At 52.2% G+C, this 27,102-nt stretch overlaps 1 protein-coding gene across 2 annotated transcripts; it reads right to left on the bottom strand.

Annotated features, from left to right (window-relative positions):
* Window positions 1–26,843, bottom strand: RCC1L (RCC1 like). 2 transcript variants are annotated; one of them, XM_025864648.2, is made up of 11 exons: window positions 26,454–26,840; window positions 21,423–21,552; window positions 18,053–18,181; window positions 16,916–16,982; window positions 15,822–15,873; window positions 14,902–14,986; window positions 13,518–13,699; window positions 9,040–9,127; window positions 7,981–8,154; window positions 6,043–6,128; window positions 517–739 (listed from the first exon to the last, which is right to left on the bottom strand). In XM_025864648.2, the coding sequence occupies exons 1-11, from the start codon at window positions 26,772–26,774 to the stop codon at window positions 662–664; spliced, it is 1,392 nt and encodes a 463-aa protein (XP_025720433.1). In that variant the 5' UTR covers window positions 26,775–26,840; the 3' UTR covers window positions 517–661. The 2 variants fall into 2 exon arrangements, with proteins under 2 accessions (XP_073740317.1, XP_025720433.1); XM_073884216.1 differs by lacking the exon at window positions 6,043–6,128 and having other exon boundaries at window positions 1–739; window positions 26,454–26,843.
* Window positions 26,844–27,102: the final 259 nt, after the last annotated feature.

Genomic DNA, 27,102 nt, shown 5'->3' with positions numbered 1-27,102 from the left:
TAAAAAGGCAGAAAATAGACTTTATTCTAAAAGGGATTTTTCAAAGACATTTTTAAACGAAAGGCCAAGTTTATGTTACTACCTCAAATTGTTTTCCACAATTTCTGAATCTCTTCTCCGAGGCTGGCCCTCCAGACAAGCTTTTGCGGGGCGTGTTCGGTGCACGAGAACCTGGCCTCGCTCTAACTCCTGCAGGGGCTTCTCAGCCCGGCTCCCTCAGTCAGGCTGGGGCTCGCCCTGATGCCCACACGCCCACCATGAGCTCTGCTGTGGTCGGAGGCTTACATACAAAAGCCCACCGGGCCACTTAAGAGTCCGTCGGGCCACCTTTAAGAACAAACAAAATGGCATGCCGGAGAGCTAAGCTTCCCCCGGACCAGCTGCTCGGGTCAGGAATAGGGATCCCTCTCACTGGTGCTTGGCCTGATGAGGACAGCCATCCCGCGGTGAACGCAGCCAGTCTCACCCTCAGCCGGAGAGGGGCCCTGAGTCCCGGGACTTCCTGTCCGTTCTTGCTAAGGGCACTGGCAGAGAGCATCACGTGTCACCAAGGGCCCGGATCCTCTCTGACCCCTAGCAAGAGCCCCGCCAGGGGCCTCTGCCAAGCAGTCCCAGTGGTTCTGAGGCCAGGTTCCGGGCTCAAGCAGGTCAGGGAGGGGCTTCAGACGAAAGACTTGGCCAGAGTCACCATGTGATCCACACCACACGCCACATCCACGGGCTCCCCAGGCATGGTCACCTGCAAAACAAGACCCAGCACAGCGTGAGGGGACATGGTTTGGAGGAGGCCCAACCTGGGCCTGAGCCTGGCTCTGCCTCTTGGTGGGTGACTTAACCTCCCCAAGCCTTGGCTCCCTCCCCCAGAGATGGGGATGCTTCCACCCAGCCAGCAGGGCGGTTCCGATGAGCGCACAAGTCACCCCAGCGTCCCACCCAGCCAATGGCAGACATGACTCTTCCTACCCACCCGTCGGGAGAGGCTGCTGGAGCCCGCAGCTCCCCCAGAGGCTACTCCCCCCTGTGCACGACCCCGCCAGAGGTCAACACCTGCTCCCGAGCCAGGGGCTCAGTGACCTTTCCTCGACGTCACCCCCAGGGCTGCCTGGAGCGCCAGAAACCCCTGCTCTGGGAAGGAGGCCCCCGGCCGGCATCTATAGCCGCGCGCGCCATCAGCCTCAGCTCCGGGCCGGGGGTTTCCCAAACGATATGCACCCTCGAGGAGGAAGGTCTGCTGTGTCACAGAGCGGGCCACAGGCCCTGCGGGCAGTCCTGCCAACAGCGCCCACCCAAGGGAGCAGCCCTCAGGCCGATGTAGAGGCTCCGGCTGGTTGGCCTTTAAAATGATTCTCGCCGTCAGGGGCGCCTGGGTGGCTCAGTTGGTTAAGCAACTGCCTTCGGCTCAGGTCATGATCCTGGAGTCCCAGGATCGAGTCCCGCATCGGGCTCCCTGCTCAGCAGGGAGTCTGCTTCTCCCTCTGACCCTCCACCCTCTCATGCTCTCTATCATTCTCTCTCTCTCTCAATAAATAAATAAAAAAAAATCTTTAAAAAAAAAAAACAAATAGTTTAAAAAAAAAAAAATGATTCTCGCCGTCAAACAGGCTGGCCCTGGCGACGGCCACCCCAGCCAGCCCCGGGTGTGCCCACGATGCAAGGACTTCCACGTCCCCAGAGCCTGGCCGGTTCTCCAGAGGAGGGGTGCTTGTCTTCCTCTGGTTAGACTATTACTATCGTTATTTTCAATAGGTAAGACCCTCTCATGGCCACATTATAAAACGACATTCAGTGAAAAAGAATTAAAAGATATTAAATCCCTTTCTTTCCTGATTTTATTTTTTAAGTAATCTCTACACCCGCCGTGGGGCTCGAACTCACAGCCCCGAGATCAAGAGTCACGTGCTCCGCCCACTGAGCCAGCCGGGCGCCCCAGTATTAGGTACCTTTTAACCCCCACCCCCGTCGGCATCTGCCCCTTTATTCCCACCTTCCCTCTGAACTGGAATCCCCTTTTAACTGGTTCCCGCCGTCGCTCCCAAGGTTCCCGATGCAAGCACCAGCAGCACCGGCGAGAACCGTGTTTTTCAGGGGGGAGTTTGTAAGTCACTAATCCTGCCAGGCCGAGCGCTCAGACCCTTGCCGGATGCTGACGCTGCTGTTCGGTCCGCGCAGATCCCAACTCGGCCACCCTCCCCTGGTGGCCCTGCTCTGCCAGGCAGTGGGAGAGCTGGAGCGGGATCTGTCACAGCCTGTGGACTCAGTGAGCGAAGGGGCGGGGCGGGGGTGGGGGGAGGCCTCATCCAGACGGCCTGGCCTGAACACCCACGGGCAGCGGCGATGGCGGTGACCCCAGAGCCCGGGGCCCGCAGCGCGGGGAGACAGGTCCGTTAAGGGCTCCGGGCCACCAGGCAAATGGACGCTAGCAAGCGAGCCGTGCTGCCTGCCCCTCCGTCCCTAAACAAACGTGCTTAGTGACACCTATCACAGAAATCACTGAACAAACGCGCAGCAGTGGCCCCCGGTTCCTCGCCAAGGCCTGGAGGTGCAGGAAGCAGTCCAGGCTGGCCATGGAAGCAGAAGGAAATGCGCCGCCTCTGTGGTGATGGGCCCAGGTGAACTCCTAGCAACCTCCCCGGGCCATTAGAGCACGCGATCTTGACCTTCCCGGGGAGACTGCCGCCCGCGGCGCTCCCCGGGCCCCACGCTGCTGCACTTAAGCACCCCGGTCCTCGTCCCCGAGTGCTCTGGCCATTAGAGCCCCCAGCAGAGTAACCAGCTGGCCCTGGTTGGCACGCTGGGAGGATGGTCGCGGCCGAGGCTGGCCTCAGAGGCCCCTGGGCCCCCGTGGTCCCCGCTCCCCCCGGCGTGTGGGCTCTCGGTCTCTGACGGTCTCCGGGGTCCAAGATGACACTGCGCTTGGTCATGGGTGTGATGTGTCCTCATCCAGGTGAAATGAAGTGTCTCTTCTAAACCAATTTACACTCGCTACATTCTTGCAAAGGGAAACAGTTCCAAAAACCGCACCACATCCAGCCTTAACACACTCTTACAAGTTTGAGCGGCATCAGGAATGTCCCTCTTCGTGACGACAAAGTCTGAAACGCCCCCAGGAGAAAGGTGGGGGGCTGAGAAGGAGCCCTGAACTGGCTGCTCCCCGACTTGGTTGCATCTGCAAGTTCCTTCGCAGCCCCGACACGTCCGCTCCCCCAGACACCCCGCCTGGGGCCCGGGGCCGTGTGGGAAGAGGCCGGGCAGCCAGAGGGCCTGCCAGCCCGTGCGCCCCAAGCGGGCCAACCCGAGGGCGCACAGCGAGGGGCTGCAGAGTCTGCAGCCAGAGCCCCAAGTTCACGTCGCAGCCCCACCTGCTGCAAGGCCGTGAGACAGGGCAGCCCGGTCGATGCCTGAAGTCAGCAACCACAGCTGCAGGCCGGGGGGCGGCGGGGGGCTTCGCAGACTGTCCTGAGGATGGAACGAAAGCAAGGCACCCGGCACGCGGGACAGCACCGCTGCCCCCTCAGACAGGCAACGATGTGCATCTGGAAAGAGCGCAGTTGTGGGTGGGTGATGGGGGAGGGCCATTCAAACGCTTGCCCCGGGGGCCTGATCCAGCGGGGCCGCCAGGTAGGTCGGAGGGGGCCCCCGTATAGACCTGGGGGGCATGTCCCCGCCTCTTCCCCACCACTGGGGACCTGATTCTCCAGCTCCGGGCCCTCACAGAGGAGGGCACCACAGTGAAGTGTCAAAGTCAGACACATCTGAGTCTGACTCTGGGCCCTGCCTCTTACGGGATGAGTGGCCTTGAAGAGCCCACTGACCCTCAGAGCTCTGTGTCAGTGTGCGGCAGGGTAACCTTCAGGAAAGCTTCCGGAAAGAGAGGTTTGAGTGGGGGGCGGAGCGCAGGTGTCACTCCCTGGGCCTTCAGACTTTCAAAGCAGCCCGGGCTCTGGGAGTCTGAGAATAACTAGTTCAGTGCCATTGCAGGAGCTACAGATAGGGCTTTACTCTTTTTTTTTTTTTTTTTCCCTTCTTCGAATACTTCTAAAGTGATATGACAGTCCCCCCACCAAAGATTAATAAGAAAATACAAATTTTTGAAGAATAAAAATCACCTGTCATTAAAAAAAAAAAAAAAAACGAGTGCAAAAGAACAGACTGGACTAAGATCCCACTACCCAATATGAGGCAAATCTGATCTTTAAGGAATCCAACCCCACTGATCCCAAACCCGGTTTGGGCCACCACCATCCCGCAGAGCCTAGGCTGACAGCTCTGGCCCCCAGAGCACAGCAAGGGCCAGGTCCTCAGCACCATGCTGGAAGGTGTTCTCCTCGGCTGGTCCTCCCAACCCCACAAGCATGGAGGGCTCAGCCAGTGTGCCAGGGGGGAGCAGCCATCGGGGACACAGCCCGGAGTGTCCCCTCCCTCACAGCAGGGGTACCGGGAGTGACGTTCCCAGAGGGCCACTTGGTGAGTAAAGAGTCTGCAGAGGGGGGCTCCGGTCTGGACAGCAAGTGGCCTCAGCACCCGGGTGCTTCCGGCCCCACAGCCGGGACCAACCTCCGGCCATTTGGACAGGACAGCGCGATCAGATTCCAAATCTGATTGCATGGGTGATCTTCACTGTAATGTGGGGGAGAGGGAAGCAGGTGGGGAGCCCCTCACACCCGGCAGAGCGGTCGTGCATCCAAAACCCAGCCGCTCTGCCGCTTGCCAAGCTTCCCCTCAACGAGAAACTACCATGAAAGAGAGTGGGGCCTCCACATCATCGACGCTCGTGTCACCTGCCCTGCCCCCCACTGTCCACCAAGCGGCCGCCCATTCCCTCCCTGTAAGGGGGATCCGGGCTGGGGACTAGCGAGCGAGCACCAACCAGCCTGTGCCCAACTCCGGTGCACAACCATTTCTTTCCAGCAAACAGAAAGCCCCCATTCTGACCTGTTTTCTTAGAGACAGCACCTCCGGTTTTTATAAAGGGGTCAGGGCCTACCGAGGTCACTGGGAACCAGGACAGCCCACGGCCAAGGGAAACAACCCCCCAAATACGGAGGTGCCTCAAAACATCTTACAGAGGGTTTTTGACAGACAAATCCTGATTTTATTTAAGTTATACACTGCTTTTGCATTTTCACATGAGGTTTTAAAAAAAAATGCTTTACACGATTTCAAAACACGCTATTAAAATCCAACCTTCAAAGAAGATCACTTAAGCATGTGCGTGCACACGCCTCTTGATGCAGACTACGTCTGGAAGGAAACATAAGAAACCAGTACCAGTGGCTGCCTCTGGGACAAGAGATGGGAGACTTATTTTTTATAATACCTCTTATACCACGTACATATGTTCTGTTTGCAAAAATATGAAGAGCTTTTTGTTTTGTTTTAGGAGAACTTAGTAAACAATACTGAGATAAACTGTAATTTAGGAAGGAACCTTTTTCCCCTTTAATTTTGAAATGAGCCTTTTTTTTGTATAATTGCATCCTCTCCCTAAGGAAAGCTTTTATTTTTTTACTTTGGTGGCTGTGGTACTCTAAATATTAAACATCCTGCTCTCTTTTCAATTCGCTGTAAAACATTCCTCCACACAGGCCTCTGTAAACAGCTCCTGGCACACCAACTTTGTCATTTCCAATCTCTCCCTCTCGGGGCCTCACGGCGCCCGGCCTGCACGCGGCCTGCTCCTCTCTGGGGCGCTGGCGTGCCTCTGTTTCCCCACTCCACGTACCCACAGACAGCATCTGACGAGGCTTCTTCCAGGGCGCCAAGGGACTGGAACCCTCGGCCAGGCTGCTCCCCGCTCCGGCAGGCCGTTCACTCAGCAGGCCCCGGGACAGAGCTAAGGGCAGTGAGCCATGAGCTGGGCGCCCGCTCTGGCTCCTCACCATGATGGGGGCCTCCCCGGAAGCCGCGGGGCAGGAGGGGGCAGCCAGGACCTGAGAGGGGGAGCCATTCCCAGGGCCCTGGCACTAGCCCAGCTGCACGCTGGTGGAGCCCCGGAGCCCCGCGCCGCGGGTGCGCCCTCAAGCCCACCCTGCAGAGCCTTACCCTCCATGGGAAATACTGGTCTTCCAGGCGACCGATGCCCAGGCACCCTCGGATGTTCTTGCCCCACACAAACAGTTCTCCTTTGTCTGCAAAGAAAGGAAAATGGTAGTTTGGCTGGGGCTAGACCAAGAGCAAGTCTCTAGGAGGAGGGTCATAAGAACAGGCTTTCTAGAACCAGGGACCAACAGGGCCCTCTGTTCAATTCCAATTTCTACCAGGCCTTAACGCTTTCCTTTGAATGGATGCGCGCTGCGTCCGTCACGTGGGGGACTGGCGCAGGCGCGGTGCTCTGGGGCCAGGCGGCTCCACACACAGCCCGCTCTGCTCGCCCCTTCTGCACACCCCCTCCTCAAAGCCTGACAGCTGAGCCCCCCTCAAGCCCAGGTCACGCCCTGACCGGGTGAGAAGGAGGATGATCTGTCATTCCTTGTCTGGTTTCCGTATTTCGGAACCATTGGGTCAAGAGATACAGTGACCGGCGCCTCTATGGGCCAGGTCTTCATCCGTGTGCTAGGAGCTGGGACAGGGCAGCGACTGAACAGGCATGGCCCCTGTCCTCACGGGGCTGTGGAGAGCCAAAGAGCAAGACCCAGACAAGTGAGCACACCTCACTGTAAAAATGGATGTTTACAAATTGTAAAAAGTGCCATGAGGTTGGAAGACAGCCCAGCAGACTGAAGGCACAGGGGGCCCTGGAAATGCCACCCTGCGGGATGGGCCCCCAGCCCTGGCAGGGCACCACCTACAGTCCCTTCGTTACGAGCTGTCAGAGCCCTCTGATCTCACCATCCTCCTTGGTCCTCCCCCCCCAGATTTTTATCTGTTCGGCAGAACAAAACAGTCTGCCCCCCCCCCCCCCCCGCAAAAAACATGAACAGACCTCAGGGTAAACCAACCAATGCGAACCCCCAGCTGGCAGGATGCAAATGCTGGGCCCACAGACAGGGCAGAAACCCCAGCTCTGACGCTCCCCCTACTGAGGGGCAGTAACTGGCACGTGGAAGGTGACCACCGGGTCCTGGGGAAAATCAACGGGAGCCACAGCGGCCACACGGCATGACAGCAAGCAGAAAACAGTCCGTCCCAGTCAAACACTTCGTATGGATTTCCAAGAATGTGACTCTGCACAGAGTTCAAGCCCGGAAACATCCTGGAAAATACATCTTTGTTGCCTCCAGAATTCGGCCATACGGATTCTCACTGGCTCAAGCAAAACAGCTTCAAAAAACTCCCGTGACTCAGAACGACCCAAACTCATCATCCCAGCCCAGATGTTTCAAAAGAAAACAATTACTTCCCATGAAATGAGAAGATTTTCTAATCGCAAGGAAACCACGAATTTCCTTGAGAATCACAACGTGAAATGAATTTAGCTCAACCTGACTATTCAAGTCAGCGACAGAGCGGCAAACCGAACCAGCAACGCTCACCGAGGTGGAGTAAGACACAGTGGACACACCAGCCAGACGCCCGCGAGTCACGGGACATTTTACGGCTTTGTAATCTGGCAATGCTTTGCGAAAACCTCCATCTCGGCCTCTGATCCCTCTGGAGGACTCGGGCAGACTGGCCTCCGAGAAACCACAGGATGGGCTTCCAGACCCGCCTCCTGCTGTCCCACACATCACCTCCTGGTTACCCACCGTGGATTCGCCAGACCCCTCCGCTGGCTTCCTCTGGCACCCCTCTCCTACCACCGACTGGCGCCCTCTTGAGAAAACTCACTTTACCGTTAGCCTGACCACAAACCAAATGAACCAAAAACACGACTCCAGGATAAAGAGAAGATGCACATCATACGACCTCAAGGCCAAGCAACTCGTGGCTTAGCCGCTCTCTGGAAGGGTCCACACAGAGAAGGGAGAGTGCAGCGTGACGCTGCACCTGACACAGCTAAGCTCTGCCAGCCCCCAGGGTCGCTCGGGCTTGGCCACTTACTGGTCAGGGCAGCAAAGTGGCTGAGGCCACATCGGATGAGGGAAACTTGGACTTCCGGGTTGAACTCCGTCAGGCCGAAGAGAGTGGGCGGGATCACCTCGGGAAGTGCACTTTCCACAAGGTTCGGTCCTTTCCCAAGAATTCCGTAGCCCCAGACGAAAACATGTCCTTCTCCTGCATTATAGCAAACACAATGGTCAGTCAGGCGAACCAAGCACAGCCCGCCCTCACTGGAAATTCAGACCGCACCACCAAGATCCACTATATCCACGTGGATGGGTTTTTTTTTTCCCCCCTCCCTGCTTGGCAAGAACACACGGACAGAGATCTAAAATAATGTTTCTTCTCTCCTCTTTACAATTCTTGCCTGTGGAGGACGTCTAGCCAGCTAACCCATCTCAGGACACAAACTTCCCACATCCGGAGCGTAACCGGGAGGGGCCCGGGTCATCCGTCACCCAGCAGCCGGGCGAGCACAGGGGAGGCTCAGAAGGGCGATTTTTCCCACACAGATGTTCTGCATTTCACACCGATCACGAGAGCAAGCCAAGTACACAACCAACCTCTGGCCAGATTCCTAAAAGTCTCAGAAATGAGTATTTTGGTCATAGAAGGTTTAACGCTCCTCAGCGGTGCCAGACATTTGATCCCAGGGCCACGGGCCTCGGTATCCATACCCGACAGCCCTTCTCCTCTCGGCCCTGCGTCTTCTGGCACAGCCTCCCTGGGGAAGGCAGGGCTGAGTCTCCGGCCCAGGCGAAGGAGAGGCAGGAGCAGATTCCAGAGGTCTGCTATTATTACAGAGGTTAGAAGGACTCGGTCCCGTCACTGTCTATTTGTCTACATCTGAATCATGGCTACTATCCTTCTGTCAAGGATGTCACCCTCCGTCACCAGTCTATGATAAACTGAGCCCAGTCTAAGCAGGCCTTCCCACAGCCACGCTCCCTTCCCTCCCTCGAGCTGAGGGCTGCAGCCAAGGCTCCGGCGCATCCTGAGCCATGCCCCCATCCAACCCACCTACAGCTCCCCAGCGAACCACCCACAGGAGGGTCTCACCATTTAACACAGCGCAGCCTGTACCACCGCACGCAGCCTGCCTCACCTTCCCCACTCCTGAGAAGGGTAAGCACCGGGGGACGTTCACCTGAATCAAAACCAGAGCCACACCGTCAGGAAGACAAAACCAGTGAGAGCTCGGAAATGCTCTATCTCGTGTACAAAGTAGAGAAGTCCCGGTTCGTTGATTCAATCTGTAAGTTATTTCCTAAATGTCCAAGATACACTAAAGATCTAACCAGGTGCTGGGATTCAACAGGGGGGAAGCGACTTGGTCCCTCTCTCAGAGTGGAGTCCACTGGAAAAGGTAAGAGGCCAGCTGAAATTAACCCCAAATTAATTTGCACTGAATGCAATGAAGGAGAGTCCAGGGTCTCAGAGAGTGAATGTCGGGGAACCTGATCTAGTTTGCGGGAAGGAGCATCAGGGAAGGACCTGGAAGGCTTCATTTTTATCCTGAGACCTCAAGGATGAGCAGGGGTGACCAGGTAAGGGGAGAGAGGACATGTGCGGGAGTGGAGTTGGCCCATGCACGGGGCAAGGGGTGAGCGGGCCGCCTTCAGGGGGCCTGAACAAGGTCAGAGAGGCTGAAGCGGAGGCCTGAGGGGCAATACAGAGCCCAGGTCGGCAGGAGGTCGTGGGGCCCGTAAGGAACTGGTCTTTCTCCTGAACACAACGGGGAGCCAGCAGGGGTATTAAGAAGAGGAGGATTTCCAGAGGCCACATGAGGGGACCTGGGACACAGTGGAGGACCGGGGTGTGGGTGATGCGCAGTTCACCGCGCCCAGAGACGGCCGAGTGGAAATGTCTGGGGATACAGACGTGTGGACCCCTGAAGAGCAGTGTGGGCGGAGAGCGGGAAGTCCACACAGGGCGTCTGCAGGTGGAGGCCGCATGGGTCGGGTGGAAGGACAGATGGGGATGGACCAGTGCAGAAAGGGAGGTTGGAGCTGCGGGGAAGAAGGCTCAGCAGATGGGGGAGGGCTCCTGGGAAGGCGGGAGGAGAACCGCATCATGGGGGAGGGCCGGAGGGTGGAGGACGCAGAGTGGGAAACAGGGCACCCGTATCTGACAGCATATGTTTTCTCTATGAATTAGGGGCCAGATCTGCTGCCGAGAATGAGGGACACGAGGGTCAGGGGTTTGCAGAATGAAGTGTGGCCAACTCAGCTTCCCAGCGGGATTTGGTCGTGGTGCCTCTACTGAGGGATAAGTCTGGAAAGACAGATTTTAAGGGCTGCAGGGGCGGCCAGGAATCTTTATAGATAGGCTTTCAAATGGGGACAGCCGGAGGGTAACAGTCCCGAAGTTGACGCAAAAGGAGTAAGGGGACTCACTGATCCAGGACATGTCCGCCTGGATGGGGTAAGGCTGTCAGAGCATCTTTACCTGACCGTGCTCTGGCACGACGCCCTCAGCAAGCGCCAAGAAACGCTCTAGCATGGAGCCCGCTGTCCGAGACAGGACCAGGCTCAGGCCTCGGTCGAGTCACGGCTGCGGTGGGCCGCTCCTCACAAGGTCCCCGTGACCCCCACCTCCTGCTAGTCACACCCACGTGCCCACCCCCCGCCGCTCCCCCGGGCCCTGGTGTGGGGCCCGACCTCATGACCAGCTTCTCAGGAGCAGAATGCCAGTGAAAGCCAGGGGGGGTCACTGCCAAGATTAAATGATAAAACGCTCGCTTCCGTCTCACTCGCTCTCTCATTTGCTGGCTCCGATGAAGCCAGCTGCCATATGGAGAAGCCTACACGGCCAGGAACCAAGGAAGGCTGGGCCAACAGCTAGTAGCTGCCTCACCACCAGCGAGGAACCGGGGCTCCGGTCCAAAGGTCCGCGAGGACCTGCGTCCTGCCAACAACCACCAGGGTGGTCCCGGAGGTAGAGCCTTTGCCCACTGAACCCTCAAATGACCGCAGCCTTCGAGGGACCAGGGCCAGAAGACCCAGCTAAGCCACCCCTGGATGCCTGACCCACAGAAACTGTGAGATAATAAATGTGTGTTGGGTGCAATCACGAAGGGCTGGGCTCATTTGTTATGCAGCAGTAACTGCCACGACCCTGGATCTGTCCGCCACAGAAAGGCTGTGGGACACAGGTTCTCAGGACTTGGGAGCAGGAAGAGCAACAATTCTCCTGAACATGTTATTTGTTTATCTTATAGAAACAATGAATCATTTAAATGGGCGTGTTTTCTTCTCTGCTTTGGCTTAACTAGGAAGCTCAGAACCGTATCTGCAACGGCTTCTAGCCACTGGGCCAGACCACAGGGAATGCTTCTCCTCATCCTGTTCGCTGACCTTTAGTTTCCCTCTGGGCTGATCTCTTTATTAATACATATTTAAGGGGTGCCTGGGTGATGCTGTCAGTTAAGCAACCGACTCTCGGTTTCAGCTCAGGTCATGATCTCAGGGTCTTGGGATTGAGCCTCAGGTCAGGCTCCATGCACAGCAGGGAGTCGGCTTGAGATTCTCTCTCTCTCTTTCTTTCCCATCTGCCCCCCACCCACTCTCTCACCCTCTCAAATGAATAAATAATTCTTTAAAAAAATACATATTTAAAACCTTCTGTATGTTGTCAGAAGTTTGATAGTATTAAGAAATAAAATGCATTTTTTAAATAGTCCTTATATTTTAAAGAGACATATGTAAACTTTTATGGATAAAACATGACATCTCGGGGCGCCTGAATGGCTCAGTCGTTAAGCATCTGCCATCGGCTCAGGTCATGACCCCAGGGTCCTGGGATCGAGGCCCACATCGGGCTCCCTGCTTGGTGGGAAGCCTGCTTCTCCCTCTCCCACTCCCCCTGCTTGTGTTCCTGCTCTCACTATCTCTGTCTGTCAAATAAATAAATAAAATCTTAAAAAAAAAAATATGACGTCTGGGGTTTACTGCAAAATAATCCAGGGCAGCGGCACCTGGGTGGCTCAGTCGGTTAAGCGACCGACTCTCAGTTTCAGCTCAGGTCGTGGTCTCAGGGTCTTGGGGTCGAACCCCCGTCAGGCTCTGTGCATAGCAAGTAATCTGCTTGAGATTTCCTCTCTCCCTCTCCCTCCTCGTGTTCTCTCTCTCTAAAATAATAAATCTTTAAAAAAATACATATTTAAAACCCTCTGTATATGTCAGAAGTTTGACAGTATTAAGCAATAAAATATATTTTTTAAATAGTCCTTATCTTTTAAAGAGACATATGGAAACTTTTATGGATAAAATATGTCTGGGATTTACTGCAAAATAATCCAGGGCAGGGGCACCCGGGTGGCTCAGTCGGTTGAAGTCCGACTCTTGGTTTCAGCTCAGATCGTGATCTCAGGGTCTTGGGATCGAGCCCTGCGTCAGGCTCCACACTCCGTGTGGAGCCTGCTTGAGATTCTCTCTCTCTCTCTCTCCCCCTCTGTCCTGCCCACCCCCCATGCACATGCTCTCTCTAAAAAAAAAAATCCAGGGCAGAGAAGCAGATAGCAACAAAAACTGGCCATGAGGGGCATGGGCTTGTTTTGGGGGGGGGGAGGGGGGGAGGGCAAAGAAAATGTTCTGGAATTAGATGGCTGCACAACTCGAGACTACACTAAAAACCACTAAGTTCTACACTTGAAAACGGTGAATGATGTCTTGGGTTTCTGGGGGGGGCGGGGGTTGGTTTTGTCTGTTCTCTTAAATAGGCCCTTAGTTGAGAACTGTTGAATGCAGGTGAGAGATATACGGAGAGTCATCATGCAGTGAGCTCTACTTTTTGTTTTTATCTGCGATTCCCCTTCATGCTTAAAACCCTGCCATACTGTAGTGAGGGTGGCTCCCTTCGGTGAGAAGGCGGGGGCGGTGACAGGCCACAGGCAGTGGCTCCTGAAGTACTGTGCGTGTCCTGCTGCCTGGGGGGCGGGGAGGAGCCAGGTGCACACTTGTGACCTGCACACTCTGCGTGGCATGTATATTACATGGCAACAGGAAGTACATGGGGACACCATGGGAACTCCCACCCCTTTCAGACTGGGACGGGGCGCACAGGCGCACCCAACAGCCTGCTCTACGGCAGGACTGCCGCGTCGGAGGCTGGATAACCATGGCTTTGACCCCCGGGTTTCATTCCAGACTCTGAGACGCTGGCCAGGAAGAGGCGGTCTTACAGGTGGTCGGGCCTAAACAGCACGTCCCACGTCACACTTCGCTGAAGAAGCTTTTGTTTTCTTTAAAGATTTATTTATTTGAGGAGAGAAAGAGAGAGAGCACAGACCCATGCACACGCACACAAGCAGGAAAGGGGCAGGGGGCAAGGGAAAGAATCTCCAGTGGACTCCCGACGGAGCACGGGGCCCACTGTGGGGCTCAACCCCACGACCCTGAGACCAGGACATGAGCTGCAATCAAGAGTCGGACACCCAACCAACTGAGCTGCCCAGGCGCCCCTGAAGAGCCTCTTATAAACGCCCGTAACCCTTTGTAATTCCACACCTCCCAGGCGGCGCTGTGAGCGACCCGTACCTGTGTGGAGTTGGTAACGGCGGCCAGCTGCAGGTACTCCGAGTTCCCCCAACCGAAGAGGCCGCCCTCAGCAGACACGGCCAGGCAGCAATCACCGTGGGTGGCCACCTGCACGATGTTCACTCCGGCCAGGTCCCCGGCCAGCTTGGTGGGCACGCTGGTGATACGGTAGTGGCCCAGACCTGCCACGACAGCCAAGCGTTACTCCCAGCTACTGACTCTGGGAACAGACACTTCCACAGGCTTCCTACGTGCCGAGCACGGTGTTAAACGCTTTACAAGGATCAGCTCGGCAAGGCTGATCTGGTCCTCTGCGCACGCTACAACTTCCTTCTCCACGCTTTCTCAGAGGAGGAACAAACAGAAGAGTGAGCGTTTATTTTTAAAACCCTGGAGGCTTTCTAAGTCTGATTCAAGTTAGAAATGTTTACGAGACAGAACAGCACGACACAATGAGGCCCGGGGACCCTATGAGAATACACACATGGAATGCTGCAACAAGCGATCTCCAATGCACCGTCGCTGGGCTTACCAGAGAATAAAGGAAATCTCCCAGAGCCCATCCCAACCCCCACAACACCCCCCAAAATAACAGTAAGCTGAAACTAGCCCACTGGCATGGTAGACAGTGAACAAGGGAAAAGGCAGGGCGGGCCAGAGGCTATCGGGACACACGTCACCATCCGCATGTGACAGAAGGGGAGTCCCAGGCAGCAGACCAAGGCAGATTGCACACCCCTGACTCCCTGCTTTAAACCAGGCTTCCTCAATGGGACCCAGGGCAACGTCAGACTCGAAGCACCCCTTAGCAAGAGGCAAAAGCCAACCTGAACCCCCTCCGGAGGAAAGCATCTCCATTTAGGCCCTTCCAGTTTCCGCAAGTTCAATTCAACAAAATAGGAGCCCGCGGTCAAATGTTACTCAACACACAAGGAAGGACGCCCCTGTGAGTCAGAGTAAACCGAACCAACAAAATAAAAAAAAGAACTGGGGGCAATGTTTAAAGAAACAAAAGCAGGAATAAGAGACTATCGATAATGGCCAGGTAAATCTGAAAAGGAAGTGATAAGCAATGATGAGCCCTAACGGATGAGAAGGAGAGCGAAGACAGGCACTCCAGGCAAGGTCGGCTTGTGTCAAGGCCCTCGGGCTACAAGAGGAGGCCGGCTCCAGGAAGTGACTGCAGGGGGCCTGCATGGCTGGACGCCGAGCCCAGCAAGCAAGGGCAGGGAGGCCACAGAAGGTGTCACCTGTGACAGCTCGCTTCCGGAGTGGCTCCAGGAAACGGTCAACCGTGGTTAGCTCCAGCAAGTGGGGCTTTCACTTTTCACCCTACAGCTCCCAGCTCCCTGGTGCGCCATCGCCGGGGGGAAGGGCCCACTACCTGTTTGCCCGTCGGCGCCCCAGCCACAAGAGTAGACTTCTCCTTTGTCCGTCAGGAACAGGCTATGGTCCTGGCCACAAACCACCTGCCGGATGAACAGCGGTGAGGCTGAAGAGAAATCCTCGGGAGCCCAGTGTCCTGGTCGAGCGCCGGACCCAAAGCTCCCCACATTCCCTACCACTCCCAAGCGGTGAGCCAGCTGGGCCCAACGGGCCGCCCCGCACGGCTCCCACATCTTCTTCTTGCTTAGTCCCCCTCCTCCATAAGCCTCACTCCTCCCCGTCCCCCTCCTCAGCCTCCCTACCGGCCCCCGATCTTTGTCACTAGCTCCCCATCCTCCCTTCCAAGCCCTCAGGCTGCCCCATCCTTCTGCCGTAACACCTTTCCTACCACCCAGCCCTGGTCTATCTGATACCCGCCTCCTCCCCCTCTCACTCCACCCCTGGGAGACTTAACGATTCCCCTCCTGTGCTCCCAGGGCCCTTCCTGTAAGCGTCCGCTTATGTACTTCAGTATTTATTGTACATACTGACCACGTGCCAGGCACTGCACCAGGGATGGAAACGAAAGAGCGAGCAAGATATGGACAGCCTGGGACACACACACACACACACACACACACACACACACCAGCCTGGGACACACACACACACACACACACACACACACAGCTAGCTTAATCTGTACCTCTCTCTTAGGGCGTCAGCCCTCCAGACCTTATTAAACTCTGTACCCCCATAACCCTAGTGGAAACCAATACCCTCCTGACCTACAGGAGGCAGGCAATATTTTTTACTAAAATAATTTATTAATTGAGAGAACTGCCCTAACCAATTCGCCATCACCGCCCCCCCCACCTTTCACCCCTGCAAAGGCACCCCCAAGGGCTGGATGAGTGGCTCTCAGCATGCGCCTCTTACCTGCACCACCTGCCCATCGAAGTCCTGCATTCTGTTGACTTTGTGACTTTCGCTGAAGCCAGGAGCAATTTAGGGAGAAGCAAGAGATACGGTCAAGGTAAGTGTGGTTCAAGTGTGGTTCTGCCCCTGCCCGTCACCCCTAACTGACAGACCCCAAATGCACACAGGAATTGTGAGGGAAACTCTCAAAGTCAAATATAGGGCAGAGGTAGGCCTAGGCATGAGAGCAAAACAAAACAACCCTTTGGTGATTTTTTTTTTTTTAAATAGGCTCCATGCCCAATGTGGGGCTCAAACTCACAGCCCCAAGATCAAGAGTCACATGCTCTACGGACTGAGCCAACCAGGTGCACCCCCCCGCCGCCTTGGGTGATTTTTTTTTTTAAGATTTTATTTATTTATTTGTCAGAGAGAGAGAGTGCACAAGCAGGGGGGAATGGCAGAGGGAGAAGCAGGCTCCCCACTGAGCAGGGAGCCCAATGCGGGGCTTGATCCCAGACCCCTGGGATCATGACCTGAGTCAAAGGCAGACGCTTAACAGACCGAGCCATCCAGGTGTCCCCCACCTTTGGTGATTTTTAATATGCTGCCAGAGGTGAGACTTGTATTTAGACCCAACAGCATAATGTGAGGAAGGAGAGGGGAATTTTTTTAAAGTTCAAAATAAATAAGGGTCTGGCTCCACGGGTAGAGCGTGTGACTCTTGATCTTGGGGCTGTGAGTTTGAGCCCCACGTTGGGTGTAGAGATTACTTAAAAATAAAATCTTAGGAAAAAAAAAAAGACTGAAATAAATAAGAAAGGAACAGAGAAGAATTTTTAAAGTTAATCAATTTGGTAAAAATAAAAAACTAATTCAAAAGAAGTTCTACACACCACAATCAACACCCGACCGCCCTCCCTTCCACCAAGCTACCATATAGAGTTCAACCTGCAATGGAACAATACCCTCCACAGCTTTCCAGTGACTTCTCACCGCCCCTCTCAAGCAGGGGGAAGCATGCCATTTCCTGTTCTGTGCGTCTATCACTTAGTAACCACACGAGAAATGTTAAATGCTTAACACGATTTGGGGAAGTCCTTTGGGGAACTCACCTGTAAATTTCATTTTCAACCACGTTTCTTCCGCACTGCCCATAAGAATTGTTTCCCATGCTAAAGACTGAAGAATAACACCACCAATGAAATCAGCTCTGCAGGTTCATGGGATCCCAGAATGTGAGGCCTTGCAAAGGGGGTCTCGGAAGTGGTCTTAGTCCAACCACTCACCCTAAGCACCCGTTTCCCCAATACCCCCAGCCTTTGCAGGCTCACCCACAGGCGTGCTGGGGCCTGGCCCTGCAGCAACAGCCTGAGCCACCTTGACGGTCCCCTCTGCCTTCCCCTGCAGGTCCTCATTCCACCTCTCACAAATGCCACGTTCCGAGGCAAGTACCCCCTGGGGAAGGCCCCAGCACCCCCACTCCCTGGACCTATCACCAGAGGTTGCCCTCCATGCCAAAGGTTTTTGTTTTTTTTTTTTAAAGATTTTATTTATTTATTTATTTGACAGAGAGAGACACAGCGAGAGAGGGAACACAAGCAGGGGGAGTGGGAGAGGGAGAAGCGGCTTCCCGCTGAGCAGGGAGCCCGACGCGGGGCTCGATCCCAGGACCCTTGGATCATGACCTGAGCCGAAGGCAGACACTTAACCAACTGACCCACCCAGGCGCCCCGCCAAAGCTGCTCTTGAAAGAGTTCCTGAACACCACCTTTGCCTTTTCCCACAAAGCACACTTAGCTAGAAAATGAAATTGGAAACATTTAGTCAAGAGGGCCTTTCCCTGGAAACAATCGCTCTTCGGGAGAGTCCGTGTTATCTGGACTCTGAAAGCCCACCAGCTGAAAAAGTGCTGGCAAACAGGCTCCTTTCGGTACAACACAAAACATCGTCTACACGCACAGCCCGGCTCAGTGACTTCACGGCAAAGGCAGTGGGTGGGAGGCCTCGCTCAGGCGGCCTGGTGTGCACTGTCACATTTATTAATACCTGAGGTTTTCGAAGAATCGCAGAGAGCAGAGAACATAAAAGAGCTGGCAGGATCTGCCCAATGTGGTGATAGTGAGCCATCCTCCCGATTTGCTCGGGAAATGCCAGGAGCCTCACTATGTGTGGTTCCATCAAACAAAGCAGTTTCAAGCCAAGGCCAAGGGCTCCCCGCCGCCCCATGAACCTGGAACAGGCCAACTCACCTCCTTCGCGGTCTGTCAGGATGAGAGAGTGGGCTCTGCCGCAGGAGACCTGCAGCACCTGGGTCTCCTGAGGTCTGTCCAGGGGCAGTGGGATGGGCGAAGGCTCCAGAACATACTCGTATCCCCTGGCTGAAAGAAGAACGCGCAAGTTCACGGTGCGTCACACAGACGGAGAGTCACAGCCTCATGCTGTCCAACCCCCACAATGCCCCACAGTCACAGATCAGAGTGACTCGTCAAGGCACATAAGCTAGTGGCAGAGCTAAGACGAGAGCCCCAGGCCCCAGGTCCGGACCCGCTGCACCCCACTGGCTCCAATGAGCCTTCCCGTGTCATTAACACCATTTGCATCTAAGGAGAGTGATGGCATTTTCCTCCTGTAAGACCCACTAACCAGTAACGATACCGCTTGTATTAAAAAGTGGGGAAAAGAATATGTAGAAGCATCTGCTTGCATACGCATCACATCTTTCCAGAAGGAGAAACTGGAAACTGTTAACACAGGTTGTCTTCAGGGAGAAAAACTGTGCCGCTGGGAGGACAGAGGCAGAAAGCAGCCTTTCCACCATATACACTGTACCTGTAGGATTCTGAAGTATGCAAATAAGCTCTCTAGTCAAAAGAGAAAATTTTAGGGGCCCCTGGCTGGCTCGGTCGGTAGAGCATGAGACTCTTGATCTCAGGCTCGTGAGCTCGAGCCCCATGTTGAATGTAGAGATTACTTTGAAAATAAAATGAAATCTTTAAAATGAAACTTTTCTTAATTAATTTGTTAATTAATTACAGTAAGCTCTACACCCAACGTGGGGCTCAAACTTATGACCCTGAGATCCTGGAGTTGCACACTCTACCGACTGAGCCACCCAGGCGCCCCTGAAAATTTTCATTTTTAAATAAGCAAGGGGAAAGTTTTTTAGAAGTCACTCTATGGACAATGTTGTTAGCGTACACATCTCCTATTGCTCTCTGCATAGACCCCTAAGGGCCTGGGAAGCAGTAAATACGTATCATTTAAGGGGAACCTGGCTGTAAATACAGCTGTCAGGAGTTTAAATAGAACCACAGCAAACTCCAGACGGGAGAATTCTACAGGATAAACAGTGTGATTTCTTTTTTTTTTTAGTTTTTTTTAAAGATTTTATTTTTAAGTAATCTCTACACCCACTATAGGGCTCGAACCCACAACCCCAAAATCAAGAGTCGCACATTTTACCAACTGAACCAGCCAGGTGTCCCTCTTCTCTTTTCTTTCCTTTTTTCTAAAAAAAAAGTAAGCCTTTATTTCTTTGTTTCACAAATACAGTTGGCTGAGTTGGTTGCCAGTATAATTTCTTCAGTAAATAAGCTTCAAGAAAAAAAAGATTAAATAGACTTAAAAGACTTTTAAAAGTCTTAGCAACTGGGGCGCCTGGCTGGCTCGGTCGGTAGAGCATGGGACTCTTGATCTCAGGGTCCTGAGTTCAAGCCCCATGTTGGGTGAGGAACCTACTTTAAAAAAAAAATAAAAATAAAAATCTTATCAACTAATTGCAACGTCTGGAACTTATCTGGATACTGATTCAAACAAATTTTTAAAAAATAAAATAAAAATCTAGGGTGCCAGGGTGGCTCAGTTGGTTAAGCAATTGCCTTCAGCTCAGGTCATGATCCTGGAGTCCCGGGATCGAGTCCCGTGTCGGGCTCCCTGCTCAGCAGGGAGTCTGCTTCTCCCTCTGACCTCCTCCCTCTCATGCTCTCTGTCTCTCATTCTCTCTCTCTCAAATAAATAAATAAATAAATCTTAAAAAAAATAAAATAAAATAAATTAAATTAAACAAAAATCTAATGACATTTATGAGATAACTGACAATTTGAACACTGACTGGATATTTCGTAACATAAAGGGATTATATTGTTCATTATTTTTAGGTGTGAAAACGATGTTGCATTTACTTTTTTTAAGGCCCTTTTTTTTTTAAGATCTTATTTATTTATTTGAGAGACAGAGAGCACAAGTAGGCAGAGCGGCAGGCAGAGGGAGAGGGAGAAGCAGGCTCCCTGCTGAGCAGAGAGCCAGAGTCCCAGGGCCCTGGGACCATGACCTGAGCCAAAGGCAGACGCTTAACCAACTGAGCCACCCAGGCGCCCCAAGGTCCTTATTTTTTTTTTTAAATACGTTCTGAAATATTTACTAATGAAATTAATAACGTTGGGAGTTGCTTAAAATTATTGAGGGGAGGGTGCAGGAAATGAACAAAACCAAACTGGCTGGTAACTGCAGCTGGTATGCCTTACACGACTCTGTCCATTTCTGTGTATGCCTAAAGGTCCTCCCAACAAAAGGTGTAACAAATGCAATGTGGCATCTTACAGCTAAAAGAGACTTCAGTACTGACTTACAAAAGAATTTTGATACAAAATTAAGTGAAAGGCAGAAAATACACACTGATCAAAACTGTGCAAAAATGTATTTGCACATGAATGAGGAAACAAGAAAAAAATGAAAAAGTTTATCCAGACAGTAAAGGTACTGCCCAGTACAGCCATCCCCCCTATCCATGGGGGATACATTCCAAGACCCCCAATGGATGCCTGAAACTACAGATAGAACCAAACCCCATATACACTATATTTTTTCTTTTGTGTATCTATGATAAAATTTAATTTATAAATCAGGCGAGGTGGGCGCCTGGGTGGCTCAGTTGGTTAAGCGACTGCCTTCGGCTCAGGTCATGATCCTGGAGTCCCGGGATCGAGCCCCACATCGGGCTCCCTGCTCAGCAGGGAGTCTGCTTCTCCCTCTGACCCTCTTCCCTCTCGTGCTCTCTGTCTCTCATTCTCTCTCTCTCAAATAAATAAATAAAATCTTTAAAAATCAATCAATCAATCAATCAGGCGAGGTGCCTGGGTAGCTTGGACAGTTAAGCATCCAACTCTTGATTTCAGTTTGGGTCATGTTCTCAGAATCCTGGGCTCGTGCCCCACATCAGCCTCCATGCTCAGTGCAGAGTCTGCTTTGGGATTTTCTCTCCCCTTCTCCCTCTGCGTGCACACACACACATACACATACACACACACACACACACACACACACACACACACACACTCTCCCTCTCTCTCAAATAAACAACATCTTTAAAAAAAGTTTATAAATCAGGCACAAGAAGAGGAACATTTTTACTTATCACTAAAGGCTCTTTTGCCTAAAGGTTCAGTGTTATTACCAAAGAGGCTGACAATCAATCTAGTCCAGATGGTCCCACATAATATCCGTGTAAGACTCCATCTCGTCTGCTCTGCTCGTCCGGTTTGTGTCACCATATTCTTGAAAACCAAAGGGAATTCCCTCATACCGATCACAGCCCAGGGAAGCCGAGATGGGCACACTCACATCTATCTTTGCGGCTCCTGTGAAATCCAAGCTGGGAATCCTTGTTGAGCCCCATACCCCAAACTTTCGTCACATCCTTAGTTTTAGAGGATAGCAGTGTGAATCCGTAGCCACAGGCAACAGATGAAATCTGAAAAAGAGTTCCCATAAAGCATGAATTGATTTGTGGTGTCAAGTTTTCTCTGCAATGAATGACAGGCTGTTTGCCCAAAGAACACATAGTAGTGGGGTGCCTGGGTGGCTCAGTCGGTTAAGCGTCTGCTTTTGGCTCAGGTCATGGTCCCAGGGTCCTAGGATCGAGCCCCGCATCAGGCTCCCTGCTCCGCGGGAAGCCGGCTTCTCCCTCTCTCTCTTCCCCTCTCCCCACTTGTGTGTGTGCACGTGCAGACTCTCTCTCTCTCTCCCCCTCAAATAAATAAAATTAAAAAAAAAAAAAACCAGGGCACCTGGGTGGCTCAGTTGGTTAAGCGACTGCCTTTGGCTCAGGTCATGATCCTGGAGTCCCGGGATCGAGTCCCGCATCGGGCTCCCTGCTCGGCGGGGAGTCTGCTTCTCCCTCTGACCCTCCCCCCTCTCATATGCTCTCTCTCTCATTCTCTCTCTCTTTCAAATAAATAAATAAATAAATCTTTAAAAAAAAAAAACTGGACAAACTTAAAAGAAAAAAAACCATTTCAGGGATGGAGAAATCAAAGGCAAATAAATTGAGAAAAGTTTATCTGTGAAAGACTGCTAGAACTTCAGGTAACAGGGAGGGGCGCGTGGCTGGCTCAGTCAGAAGAGCTTGCAACTCTTAATCTCGGGGTTGTGAGTTCAAGCCCCAGACTGTGTGGAGAGACTACTTAAATAAATAAAACTTAAAAAAAAAAAAAAAGCGGGGAGAAGAAGAAGAAGAAACAAGAACTTAAGGCAACAACAGCAGGAATCTGCAGACTTCCCGTCTGGGGTGCTCCATCAACTCCAACTGAGCTAGCACATGTGTTTTTTGTGTTTTTTTTTTTTTAAGATTTTATTTATTTATTTGTCAGAAAGAAAGAGAGCACAAGCAGGGGAAGCAGCAGACAGAGGGAGAAACAGGCTTCCCGCGGAGCAGCGAGCCCGACGAGGGACTAGATCCCAGGACCCTGGATCATGACCTGAGCCGAAGGCAGACGCTTAAACAACTGGGCCACCCAAGTGTCCCAAGCACATATGTTTTAAAACGGCAGGGTTGACCATGAAAACCATCAACTTTGTTGCCACTTACTTTGGGGTAGAAGGTGAAAACTCATGCCCGTAGTGAATTCAGTAAGAAACAAACAAGGAAAATCCACAACTTGGCCAGTCTGAGGTTATAATCCTGACCAGGGCAAGAGGAGAGGCAGACCAGGCAGAAGTGTAACGGAAAGCTCCTAGAAGTAAAATTGCCACGGAAGGCTCTGCACACATCCATGGCTGATTGGGAAACTGCGAGTGAACACGGGAGAGCTGAGGACCCTGTACCAAGTAAAGCTGAAGCAGACGTGAGAACAGCCTGATCTTTGAATGTGGTACCCAATCTTTACACAGAATCAAAGGTAGAAGGCAGAAACCTTATAAGCTTAAAGTGTGCACAAACTCTGCCCAAATCATTGGCTGACCCTAAAGGTATGCAGACAGAGGGCAACACTCAAGGAGCCAAGCTAAGGAAAGGGGGGGGTCTGGGGAACGACACAGATCAGTAACTTGAACAAAGATATCAGCGGCCATGCACAGCATGGAAGACTGATTCTATACGTGAAGTCCACAAAAGTTACTAAAAAAAAAAAGGAAAACGAACAAACAAAAAAAATCTCAAGGGAAAAATCTCAGATTCCAAAACTATAAAATATCACCAAAAAGTCCAGTTTTCAACCAAAAAGTACAAGACATGCAAAGAAGCAAGAAAGTGTGACCTACACTGGAGGGACAAAAGCAGCCAAAAGAAACTGACATTAAGTGGACCCAGATGTTGGATTTATCAAAGACTTCAATAAACTATTGTTCAAAGAATATATTTTTTTTAAATTTTATTTATTTATTTGACAGAGAGATACACAGTGAGAGAAGGAACACAAGCAGGGGGAGAGGGAGAGGGAGGAGCAGGCTTCCCACCGAGCAGGACCCTGGGATCATGACCTGAGCCGAAGGCAGATGCTTAACGAATGAGCCACCCAGGCGCCCCCAAAGAATATTTTTAAAACCATGTTTAGGAGGCGCCTGGGTGGCTCAGTCGGTCAGGTGTCTGTCTTCAGCTCAGGTCATGATCCCAGGGTCCTGGGATGGAGCCCCGCATCGGGCTCCCTGCTCAGCTGGGGGCCTGCTCCTCCCTCTGCCTGCTTCCTCCTCTGCCTGCCACTCCCCCTGCTTGTGCTCTCTCTCTGACAAATAAGTAAATAAAATATTTAAAAATAAATAAATAAAATAAAATAAAATAAATAAAAAATAAAACCATGTTTAAAAAACTTAAAGAAGGAACACCTGGCTGGCTCAATCCGTAGAGCATGCAACTCTTGATCTCAGGGTTGTGAGTTCGAGCCCCACGTTGGGGGCAGAGATTACTCAAAATAAATAAATAAATAAGATCTTTAAAATACAAAATTTATAGAGACCTAAAGGAAAATATGACGACAATGTTTTCACAACGATGGAATTTGAATACAGAAATAAAAACATTAAAAAGCTAAATGGAATTTCTAGAGTTGTAAAATACAGTAACCAAAATAAAGAATTCACTAACAGGCACAGAAGCAAATTTGAGATGACAGAAGAAAGAAGCAGTTAACCTGAAGAAATATCAACTGAGATTAGTCATTCTGAAGATCAGGAAAAAAAAAAAAAAAAAAGAACAGTGACTCAGAGACCTATGACCTATGAGACAATATCAAGTTATCAACATCTATGTAATGAGAACCCCAGGAGGGCAAGAGAGAAAGGACAAAAAAAAAAAAAAATGCTTAAAATAATGACAGAAAACTTACCAAATTTTTTTAATGTTTTATTTATTTATTCATGAAAGTCAGAGAGAGAGAGAGAGGCAGAGGGAGAAGCAGGCTCCCCGCCCAGCAGGGAGCCCGATGAGGGACTCGATCCCAGGACCCTGGGAGCATGACCTGAGCCGAAGGCAGACGCTTAACCATCTGAGCCACCCAGGCGCCCAGTAAACTTATCAAATTTTATGAAAAACATAAATCTACAGGTCAAAGTTACTCAACAAGTCACAGTTAAACTGTTAACAAGTCTATCGCCATACGAGCCTGAAGGCGCCGATTCTCATCTATCTCAGAAGGAGAAAATCTTGGAAAGTATCAAAAGAAAATGGACTCATCAAGGACAAGAGAACAACAATAAGATTAATAGCTAAATTCTTATCAGGAACAAGGGAGACCAGAAACCAGAATGACATATTCAAAGTGCTGAAAAGATAAAAACTGTCCACCAAGAATTAATTCTGTAAGCAGCAAAGCTATCCTTAAAAGAAAAGAAATAAAGGCCTTCCGAAACAAAGAGAATTCAGCAAACCTGCCTTGACAAGTACTGAAGGAGTCCTTCAGGCTGAAAGGAAATGACAGGAAATGGTAACAAAAAAAGAAAAAAAAATCAGAAGAAATGAAGAGCACCAGCTAAAGTAATTATAAAGGTAACTAGAAAACACTGCATGAATATCTTTTGTCTTTTTGTCTCTTAAATGATTCAAAAGACAACTGCATAAAATAATAACTATAAAGTTGTAGTATTAGGCTTAAAATGTAAATATATATCACAATAACCCCACAAGGGAGAGAAGAGAAACTGGAGCTTTATTGGAACAAAGTTGCTATAGTTTGTTTTTGTTTTCAGAATTAGGTCACTAATAACCTAACATAGACTGTGCCAAATTAAGATACATATTGTAATCCCAAGAAAAACCTCAAATATACGGCAAAACACCCAACGAAGGAATTTAAAAGGTACCCAAAAATGCCTATTCAACACAAAAGAAGGCAGCAAAGGACGAGCAGAGAAACCAAAGACCTAAAGAAATAAATAGCAAGATGGCAGATGTGATCCAACCATATCAGTAATTACATTAAAAGGACATGGATTGAGTGGTATCAGTGAAAATGGTGGAGCAAAGAGAACACTGGCCAACGTCAGAATCATTTTTTTCAGAACTCTGGAAATCAACCAAAGACTTAAAACAATCTAGGGAATGTTTACTCGAGAAAAGCAGCTGAGTCTCAGTAAGAAGAGCAAGCTTTGCAGCATTTCCCCTTGACCTATTCCCATCCACCTCTGCTCAGCTCTGCAGCAGCTCTGAAAGGCAACAGCTCACAATCAGCGCAAACCGGCAGCCTAGCAGCCACTGGAAGAGGCAGAAAGGGTTTAGAAGAAAAGCTCCATTCCCAGAGCATTCTCATCCTGATCTGTCTGGTGGTTCCCTGGAAGACCCCATGCACAAGGCTCTATTTATCTGACCTGACCCAGATATCACGCAGTGCAAACAGCCTTTTTCCCCAGGGATATCTGTTGAAAACAATCAGCAGCTAACGATGAACACTGCAGCTGCCTGAGGTGGTGGACAGCAGTTGGAGCAAATAATAGGTCCACCAAGAAGTTACTAACGTGACCTGACATCAACTCCGCCCAGCCAACAGCAGAACACACATCCCTTTCAAGCACACATGGAACACTGTCCAGAGAAGACCATATGCTGGCCTATAAAACAAAGTCTCAATACTTAAAAGGGCTGAAATTAAAGAAAGTATATTCTGTAACCACAACGAAATTAAACTGCGACTGTGGTGACAACCCCGACTCCGGGGGTGACGTGCGAATGACGCCTGTCTGGCCCGACAGGGGCACGTTTCGGCCACTCGTTAAATGTGAGCAGCGCCCTAACGCCCTCCCCTCCCGGGCCTGCAGCCCCCTCGAGGGTCCTCCTCCCCGACATTGGACCACCCAGCCTCCCAACTTCTCGCAGAGGGCCTCGGGGGGAGGGGGCAGCGGCGGAGGCCGGAGGGCGCGACGGAGGGAGAAAGCCCCGGCCCGCACCTTCTGGTCCAGCTCCAGGCGGTAGGGCACGGGCTGGATCCTGCGGGGCGGCCGCGAGCCGGCGCGGTGCTTGGGCCCAGCGCTGGGCAGCACGAAGGTGGGCACGCCCAGCGCCCCCGAGAAGCTGAAGCCCCACACGAAGATGCGGTCGGCACGGGCCGCCCGCTCGCCCACGTACTGGAACACGGGTGCGTCCGCCTCGCACGAGCTCCGCGAGCGCCCGGCCGCCGTCCGGTGCCCTCGCCCCGGCCTCAGCCCTGGGCCCGGCCGGCTCAGCTGCCGCCCCAGCCGAGCCCCGGCCGCGAGCGCCGCCAGCGCCATCCTCCGCTCCAGGGCTCAGCGCCTCCTGGACGCCGCCATCTTGGGTGACCCTTGACCCCACGCCCCGGCGGAAGAGCCCGAGGCCACGTCGACTACTGGCTGAAGGCAAAGGCGCCGAGGGCCGCCAATGGCTAGAAGCAGGCGGGGGCGGGGCGGGGCGGGGCGGGGCGGAGCCGGGGAGCCGCGGGCCTGCGTGGGCGGGGCGCTGCGCTCGAGCGCGCTACCTGTCTCCCGGCTCAGCGGCCGGCCCAACGCCTGCCTTCCCCGCCCCGGCTCGCGGGGCCGCGGGGCGCTTTCGTTCCGAAGGCCCTTTGCTGCTTGTCAATCA

This window comes from Callorhinus ursinus, unplaced genomic scaffold, assembly GCF_003265705.2.
Source record: "Callorhinus ursinus isolate GAN/ISIS: 27379988/994484 unplaced genomic scaffold, GSC_fseal_2.0 scaffold55, whole genome shotgun sequence".
NCBI lineage: Eukaryota > Metazoa > Chordata > Mammalia > Carnivora > Otariidae > Callorhinus > Callorhinus ursinus.
Note: the sequence above shows the minus strand (reverse complement) of the source record. Positions and strands in the feature narration are given on the sequence as shown.

What these genes read in the sequence shown, in the direction of transcription:
- RCC1L (XM_073884216.1), bottom strand. Translation starts at nt 26,774, where the DNA reads ATGGCGCTGGCGGCGCTCGCGGCCGGGGCTCGGCTGGGGCGGCAGCTG. An exon ending in CCTGACAGACCGCGAAGGAG is followed by an intron (nt 16,983 to 18,052) that starts GTGAGTTGGCCT and finishes GTTATTCTTCAG; the next exon opens with TCTTTAGCATGGGAAACAAT. An exon ending in AGGCTGCGCTGTGTTAAATG is followed by an intron (nt 8,155 to 9,039) that starts GTGAGACCCTCC and finishes GCTATAATGCAG; the next exon opens with GAGAAGGACATGTTTTCGTC.